This window comes from Aythya marila (genome assembly GCF_965140915.1).
Source record: "Aythya marila genome assembly, chromosome: 23".
NCBI lineage: Eukaryota > Metazoa > Chordata > Aves > Anseriformes > Anatidae > Aythya > Aythya marila.
The window spans coordinates 964,793-972,988 of record NC_139064.1 but is presented as its reverse complement, the minus strand read 5'-3'; the positions used below and the strand labels follow the sequence as shown (position 1 = coordinate 972,988).

The 8,196-nt window shown below is 55.3% G+C and overlaps 1 protein-coding gene across 1 annotated transcript; it reads left to right on the top strand.

The window, feature by feature from the left end:
• The first annotated feature begins 11 nt into the window (after positions 1-11).
• RNF214 (ring finger protein 214) lies at positions 12-8,067 on the top strand. Its single transcript, XM_082778130.1, has 15 exons — positions 12-125; positions 264-531; positions 616-675; positions 1,488-1,628; positions 2,298-2,437; positions 3,429-3,497; positions 4,202-4,298; positions 4,481-4,569; positions 5,028-5,118; positions 5,538-5,636; positions 6,000-6,376; positions 6,551-6,686; positions 6,990-7,097; positions 7,457-7,552; positions 7,812-8,067. Exons 1-15 carry the CDS (start codon positions 55-57, stop codon positions 7,875-7,877), a joined length of 1,908 nt encoding a protein of 635 aa, XP_082634256.1. The 5' UTR covers positions 12-54; the 3' UTR covers positions 7,878-8,067.
• The last annotated feature ends 129 nt before the right edge of the window (positions 8,068-8,196 follow it).

The following is an 8,196-nucleotide window of genomic DNA, read 5'->3' as shown; positions in this document are numbered from 1 at the left end:
GGGCCGGGCGGAGCCGAGCCCCGGCCCCCGGCCCCCCGGCTCCCAGCCCCAGCCATGGCCCTGGAGCGGCCGCAGGACGAGGGCCCCGCCGCCGCCCCGCGGCTCAGCGAGCCCGGCCCCGCCAGGTGGGCACCGAGGGGCCGGGTGGTGCCCGGTGGAGCCCGGTGCCTGCTCCGAGCAGGTGCCCGGTGCCGGTTTGCTCCGAGCGGTGCCCGGTGCTGGTTTATTCCGCGCGGTGAGCGCTGTGTGTTTGCCCCGAGCAGCCCCGGCAGCCGCGGCGAGGCAGCGGCCGCAGGAGACGCGGAGCCCGCGGCCACCCCCGGCGAGGCCCCGGCGCCGTCGGGAGGCGAGGACGAGGAGGGGGAGGAGGAGGAGGAGGACGAGGAGAAAGAGGAGGAGGAGGAGGAGAGGGGGGAGGAAGGCCCGGGCCCCGGCGGCGGCCCCCTTCCCCCCTCGGCCGGCGGAGGGGCGGCGGAGGAGCCCGAGCCCGAGGCGGCCCCCGCGAAGCCGTCGCAGCACATCGCGGTGCAGGTGGGGGCCGGGGGCACAGCGGGGGCCCTGCCCCTGCCCCCCGGGGCCGGCCGGGCCGCTGACGGGCTCCGTGTGCCTCCGCAGACCGACTTCAGGACGGCCGATGCGGGCGCCGGCACGGAGCAGGACATCGAGAAGAACCTGGTGGGTGCCCCTCTTGGCGCTGGGGGCTCGGCCCGGCTGGTTTTGCTGAGCACGGGTGACAAAAAGGCTCCCGCGGTGCTCACGCCGTCGGCAAAAGTGACCCGAATTCGGAGCCGCGGTGGTGGCGGGGACAGCGTGTGTGGTACTTGGCGGCTCTGGTGTGTCCTATAGCTGATACGTGAGCATGAGCGATCATCCCTAGCTAGTATCTGGCCAAGAAAGATCATCCCGGCAATTCGGCAGGTGCCTGATTGAATTTTGGGCTCTCTCTGGCTGCTCAGCAAGTAAAACGCCACTGGTTTGTTTCTTTCTAAATATCTTGTGTATGGAACAAAAGCATTCCCACCCAAGCAGTGGATTTTTGTTATTTTGCGTACCAAATCATCCCAGAGAGTTGGGAAAAATTTAAAAATGCTTGCAGGACGTCCCACAGGTAAATTTCATAGCACCGTGCTGGTGAAGGAAGTGGCTGGAGGCAGGGTTGCTCCTGGCGCTGGGCATCCTGATGTGGCTCCCCTGCCCTTCCCACAGGATGTTTTTTCTCGTTTAAATACCAGCCTCGGCCTTCTTGAGCTGCCCTCTTTTGCAGAGGAGATGCAGTGGCAGCTGCAGCTCCAGGCAGTGCCCCCGTTCATCTTCTCTGACCTACAGAGTCTGAGCCTTGAAAGCGGGAGTCGATAACGTGGCTCTTGATACAAACCTTGGCATCCAGTGGGCTTCCACACCCTGCTGAGCTTTCCTGCTTGCAGCCGTGCTGTCTCTGGTGTGAGGGAAGGGGAAGGTTCTCCCTGAATGTCTGCTCTCCCCTGCAGGACAAAATGATGTCTGAGAGGGCTTTGCTGAAGGAACGTTACCAGGAGGTGCTGGACAAACAGAGGCAAGTGGAGAACCAGCTACAGGTACAGCTTAAGCAGCTCCAGCAGCGGAGGGAGGAGGAGATGAAGAACCACCAGGTATTTAGCAAAATCTTTCTGTGTAACCTGCCCCTTAGCCCTGCACGATGAAGGTGGGCTGATTTGGCCTCGTGTGCCCACACAAGCACATTTTGTAGCATTAAGGATAGGTCCCTGCCCAAATCCGAGTGCTGAGCCTGAGCAGTTCAGAAGTAAGTTACGATGCAGCATCTCGTGCGTATGGCTGTTCCTGCTGGTGATCTTGCAACATCTCTTCAACAAGCACACGAGCTTTTCCCCGTGAGAGCTGGTGGGAAGGGCGGTGTGAAGTGAGGAGAACTAACTCCATAGCATTTTTGGGGTCTCTGTAGTCACTGCTCACAGATCCCTAGCTTAAATGAGATTGGCAACTAGCTCTGCGGTGGCTCAGGTTAGGATAAAGGAACCATCAGTGGTCTATCGCCTAGAAATAGAGCAGGGAGCAGGAGTGCCCCAGAGTTCTAAGGAGACAGGAGAACGTGTGGTTCAGACTTTCTGTCTGTCTCCCCTGTTTCCTCATGATAACCTCTATGAATCATGTCTGGATCTGCTAAAAAGAAAGATTCTGATGATGCATGTAATCTCATAATCTCTCTTCAATTTGGCTAAGATATTAATGGATTTAAAAACAAAGAAAAACATTACTTGGGAGTTCTGCTCTTCATTGGTGTGATGCTTGTGTTGCCCTAGGAGATTTTGAAAGCAATTCAGGATGTTACAATCAAGCGAGAAGAGACAAAGAAGAAGATGGAGAAAGAAAAGAAAGAATTCCTGCAGAAAGAGCAGGATCTGAAAGCAGAAATTGAGAAACTCTGCGAGAAAGGCAGAAGGTATTAGTATGAAAAAAACAAATAATTTTTTTTAGGAAGAAAATAGTAAGTTAGCTTTGATGTATATCTGATCAAATAAAAGAGGATCACTTGAAACTTGTTGGAAGCAGTGAGTGTTTTGCTGAGTATGTCAGGATGGGCCTGTGCAGTTCTGAGTGGATTCAGCTATGGCAGAGCAGCTTTTGTGTACAGCCAATCTCAAAATGAAATTCCGGGCAGCAGGTTAGATACCTGTTAGATATTTGTATGGACAGAACTTGGCAAAAATAACAACAGTTCTGCTGCGTTCTGCTGCATCTTTGTGAGTCCACAGCCTTTCAGCAGGGGGCAGGGCTGTTCAGTGACAGTGTCAGGGTTAGGGTCTTGTTGTTTTCTGTTGTACGTTTCTTGGTTTCTTGTGAGTTTCCTGCTTAAGCAGCCTACCTGTACCTAATGGTTCGAAAGATTGGGCTGCAGTCACACCTTGCTGTGAGGCAGGCAGCGTGCTCTGTGCAAAGAGTCTGGCTGGTTTCAGAGGGGTTCTAAAGCAGGCAGCGCAATTTGTTTGCAGAGAGCTTAAGGTTCCTTTGGATGGTGAATTTGTGCTTTTATAGAGCCATTCTGACACGTCTTCAAGGTCTGGATTTTTTTAATTTTAATTTTTGAGGGCTCAGTGATGTGTTATGGATAAGCTGTTTCAGTAAGGGCTCCGAGTACTCTGCCTGTTTCCCCTGAGTGAACTGTTGCAAAGTACACGTCAGGGCGGCACAGCTCTGTGCTGGGCTCAGGTTAAATGTTGTGCAGTGTCATAATACAGCAACGTTTTTGCTCGTGAGGATGTTAGCGATTGAACTATTCAATACGTGTTTGAAAGCAGTCTTCAGAGCGTGCTGTTGCGTTGGGCACACAGCTGTGCAAATACGTTGTTCAAACTTGAGAGCTGCAGCGTTAGGGGCTGTGCGATAACACCGCTGCGGTGGATGGCTCCATCTGTCCTTTTTTTCTTGTGCAGGTTGCTGAAAGAACAGGAGGAGAAGGAAAACAAGATTGCTTCTCTGATTGCAGAGCAGTCTGATGAAAAGTAAGGCGCTTAGCTGTTTGCAGATTAACAGCGTTGAACGCTTCTACTTTGTTGTTTTGGCTTGGAGTGGATCTTGTGCTCCTGGCGGCACAGGCTGCAGAGGGGGTGTGACAGTGCTGTCCACTTGGGTGCCCTGGAGGTTTTATCTCCCCTTTCAGCAGGCTGGTGCTCGCGGTCTCTGGATCAAATTCTCTTTGCTCCTGGTCACAGGAAGGCTCCTGGATACTTGTTACATAAAGATCCCATAAGATTAGAATTTATGCATAGTGGATTGACTCAGCGTGTATCTGCTACCTCTGACTGAATTTCAGCTTCCCAGAAATCGGGGGAACCTATTCCTCCGTGCTGTTCCCTGCAGCTGCCCAACTGCTCTAAACTCTGGAACACTTCAGGTATTTTAGCAGTGCACGGAGATGTTCCAGATCCAGGCACAGGTGGAAAGGGCCACCTTTGTACTTCTACAGGAGCAGAATGACTTAGTTTGCACAGTGGTTGTCTGTGTGCTCTGGAACAGCTCACTCTTGGGACTGTGACTCATGCAGCCTTGGGAAATGTGACTGGTGTCATGGTCTGGAAGCTGTCAGTATCCCACAGTTCCACCCCATCAAGAGCTACGAGGATCAATTGGCTCTGTGGGAGTTTGTCAGCTCTCCTGTTTAAGTCATTCCAGTGCTGAAGCAGATTTGTTCTGTCTCTATTTACAGGCAGCTGTGGGAGATGGAGCTAGATAAGCTGAAGAACCAGCACAATGAAATCAACAGGAACATTCTTGAGGAGACAGAGCGGGCCTGGAAAGCAGAGGTTAGTGGATGACTTCTTACCTGCAAAGCAGTTGAAGAGGGTCTTCCTGAGGTTCTAGATCACAGACTGATTGATGACCGGTTGTGTGAAATTAGGAGCAGTTAAGGATGAGGCTCTTCACGGGGCTGGAGAAGGGGTAAGCAAATGTCAGTGCAGTAAACGTTAGTTGGGACTGTTGCTAGATCCTGTCCCTGGAGAGCCGAAAGGAGCTGCTGGTGCTGAAGCTAGAAGAAGCAGAAAAAGAAGCAGAGCTACACCTCACCTACCTCAAGTAAGTTCCTGTCTCAGAAGTGATCAGAACATTGAAATTACCTTATCTCCTCTTCTGCTTATACTGGGGGTTTGACTGAAATAGTTCAGGGTTTCCTGTGGCTTTCTTTATCAACCTAATGTGATTCAGTAGTGTCACGAAATGGGTTGGTGGGGCCATGCTTATTTACTCCCTGTCGCTGTTCATCTGCTGAACATCTGCTGTGCTCTAGACCAAGTGCTGGAGGCGCTGGGTTGTCTGTGGGGTTGATGTCTCTGTCCCCCAGATCTGTCCCTGCCCTCGGGTAGCACTGTGTGCTCTCCTCTTGTGGGGTTCCTCGCCTGGGTTTGAGCTCTCCTTCCTGCCCAGAGGAGGGGAGCCCTGCTGGGGAAGGCAGGAGGGCTGGAGGAGTTTGTTGCTTTCACTTTGCTGCAAGTGAGAGCACGTTTGCAAGAGGGAAGGTTAAATTGTTCTTGCAGGTCTGCGCCACCAACGCTGGAGACCATGAGGCCAAAGCAGGAGTGGGAGATGAGGCTGAACAGGATACGAATGACAAAGGAAAGTGTCAGAGTAAGTTGCTATCAGGCAGCTCCTGGCCTACGAATGCGTGGTTCACATCAGTGCTGCTTTGCGTGCTTAATTTCAGCTCTCTCTGAGAGGAGACTGAGACCCAGCACAGAGCTGTGTGCCCAAACGCGTGGCACAGTCAGCGTGTCTGTGAGCAGCTGCAGAGATCTGCCTGCCTCTTGGGGCTTGTGCATGTGGACAGGCCACGTGGTTACTCTTTTTCTCCTTCCAGGTCCTTTTTCATTCTCTTTTGTTCTGTGAATCCAAATGACCTGCTTCGGGCCTGTGACCGTTGTGGTGCTGAGAACGCTTTGCTCAGGCAGCTGTGGCAGGGGAATTTGCCTGCTGTAGGCATTCAGTGCCCAGAGCTTCCCGAGGCAGAGGCTTTGATAAATGTGTCTGTTTTCTTTTCTCTCTGCTAGGACCAGTTCAATGACCACATTCAGATGGTGAGAAATGGAACCAAGCTGAGCAGCCTCCCACAGATCCCAACCCCAACGCTGCCACCTCCGCCCTCAGAAGTGAGTGCCTCTCCAGCCTGACAAACACCAGCTTTGATCACTGCGGCCTTTCTGCCAGGCTCTGGGGACAGCCTGTCCGTCAGCCTGTGACTGGCACTGCCTGTGCTGTGTGCACTGGGGGGGACTGTGGGATTGCATTTATGGGAGCCCTGTGCTTGTCCCTTGAGGCGGCTCTGTCTGGGCTTACCTGGAGAGAAGGGGAAGGCTCTGCACAGCCCCCCCTTGTCACGAGGGGTTCAGTGGCTGGTGCCTGGGGCTCAGCCCGGCTCCCGTCTGGGTCGGGAGGGAGGCACTCAGCTCTGCTCTCAGGCGGGCTTATTCTAACCAGCCTTCTCTTCCCCCATCCCCGTTTTTCTTTCTCAGACAGATTTCATGCTGACGGCATTCCAGCCCAGCCCATCCCTCACCCCCAGGCTCCCGTTCCCCATAGGACCAGTCCCCGTCCCCATGGTCATGCCGAGCGCCGATCCTCGGGCGCTCTCCTTCCCTCTCCTGAGCCCCGCCATCTCCAGGCCCAACCAGCCTTCCCCTCCGCTGCCTGCTTCCCAAGGAAGGAACAGCCCCGTCGTGGCATCGCTCATCGGCACCCACAGCCCCCACATGACTCCTGCTGCCTCCATCCCTCCTCCGCCGGGCCTGGGAGGAGTGAAGGTCACTCCAGAGTTCCCCAGGCCGCAGCCGGCGGACAAGCTGGAGAAGCTTTTGGAGAAGTTGCTGGCTCGGTTTCCGCAGTGCAACAAGTACGTGCCCCGTGCTGCCCTCCCGGAGGATGGAGGCGTGTGTGGGAGATGTCAGCTGGGGCGGGGGGCAGCGTGGTGCCGTGCCAGAGCCTTCCCCCGGCACGGGGCTGGCTGGCTCGCGGTGTCCTCGGCCCGTTGGTGGGGGGCAGCTCTCAGCAGGGTGCCGTTCTGCAGGGCCCAGCTCACCAACATCCTGCAGCAGATCAAGACGGCTCGGAGGACCATGGCGGGGCTGACCATGGAGGAGCTCAACCAGCTGGTGGCCGCCAAGCTGGCGGAGCAGCAGGAGCGGGCAGCGGCCGGCGCTCAGGTGGGAGAGCTGGGGGGGTGCTGGGGGGCTGCAGGGAAGGGGAGCCGGGGTGGCAGCGGGAAGTTTGCTGTTCCCTTCTTGTGCCTTGGCTCCCTGCAGGCTGAGCTGCACGGGGCTCACTGCTGGAACCACGCAGAGCTCAGGCTTGGGCTGCGTGCTGCAGGTTGTCCTGGGGGTTCCCCTCTCTGCTGACTGTGGTGTTGGCTCTAGGGGGAGTTTAGCCCTGTGTTAACGTGGGGTGGCTCAGCCTCAGCCGTCCTTTCCTTCTGCACTGTTGGTAACGCCTCATTTGCCTCCCCACAGCCTCTCAGTCGAATCAGGGCCCCCATGTTTTCTGCTCCGCTGCCTCAGATCAGCACGCCCATGTTCCTGCCCCCAGCCCAGGTGGCTTACCCTGGGACAGCATCACATGTAAGATTGTTGTTGTTGTTGTTTTGCCTTCCTAGAGCACCTCACCATCCCCAGGGAAGGCTACCTGGGGAGGGAGCCCCTCTGAGGAGTGCCCAAAGGGACGAGCCAGCGGGGTTGGGACCTCTCTCTCCTCATGTAGCTGCTCTTGCTGGTGGGGTGGAAGGGACGGGTTCGCAGCTGGGGTTCTGCGTGCCCTGCGTGGGGGAGGAGGGAATGGCTGCAGGACTGGTGGGCAGGGGGAGGAATCGGGCAAATTGTGGCCCCTGGCACAAGCCAAGTAGCTGGGACGCGTCCTGTGGGACCTGAGGTGTGCTGTGTGACTGCTGTGACTGCTCCGTGTTCCCTCGCTGTCCCCCCAGAGCCCCGCTGCCTGTAAGCTGTGTCTCATGTGCCAGAAGCTCGTGCAGCCCGGTGACCTTCACCCCATGGCCTGCTCGCATGTGCTGCACAAGGAGGTGAGTGTGCTTCCCTGCTGCGTGCGCGTTGTTCTGTTCCCTGTGATGGTTCCCAGCAGATCGTGGTGGGCTGCTGGGTTGGAAAGGGGCTCCCTTGTCGCAGTGACCTTTCCACGGGGGCTGTTTCTAAGGAGCAAAGCAAACCCTCCCTTCAAATGAGCGCCCCTTGCCAGCACCGCTCTGGAAAAGCAATGCCACGCTCCGCTCACAGCGCCTCTGAGTTGTGCCAGTGGCTCCTGACTCATTCTCTCTCTTGCAGTGCATCAAATTCTGGGCGCAAACCAACACAAATGACACTTGCCCCTTTTGTCCAAGTCTCAAATGACGGCTACTCGAACAAAGTGGTCCCGCGGGAGGAGTTGCTGTGAATAGACAGGATCAGTTCTAAGATTTCTACAGTTCTATATTTATACGACCATGTATACACATGTACATTTTTATTATATAGGTAATGTGTGTATAGAAAGTCTGTATACATACAAATTCATAAATAAAGTGTGTATATTATGCAGTGAGCTGGTGCTGCTCCTCATTTCTTTGTTTGTAGCCTTACTGGCTTCCTTTCTAACGTGTGTTAAAGCCAAACGTCCTCACTGAGGCTTCAGGGGCTGCTGTAACTCCCTCTCCCCCCTGGCTGTGTGTAT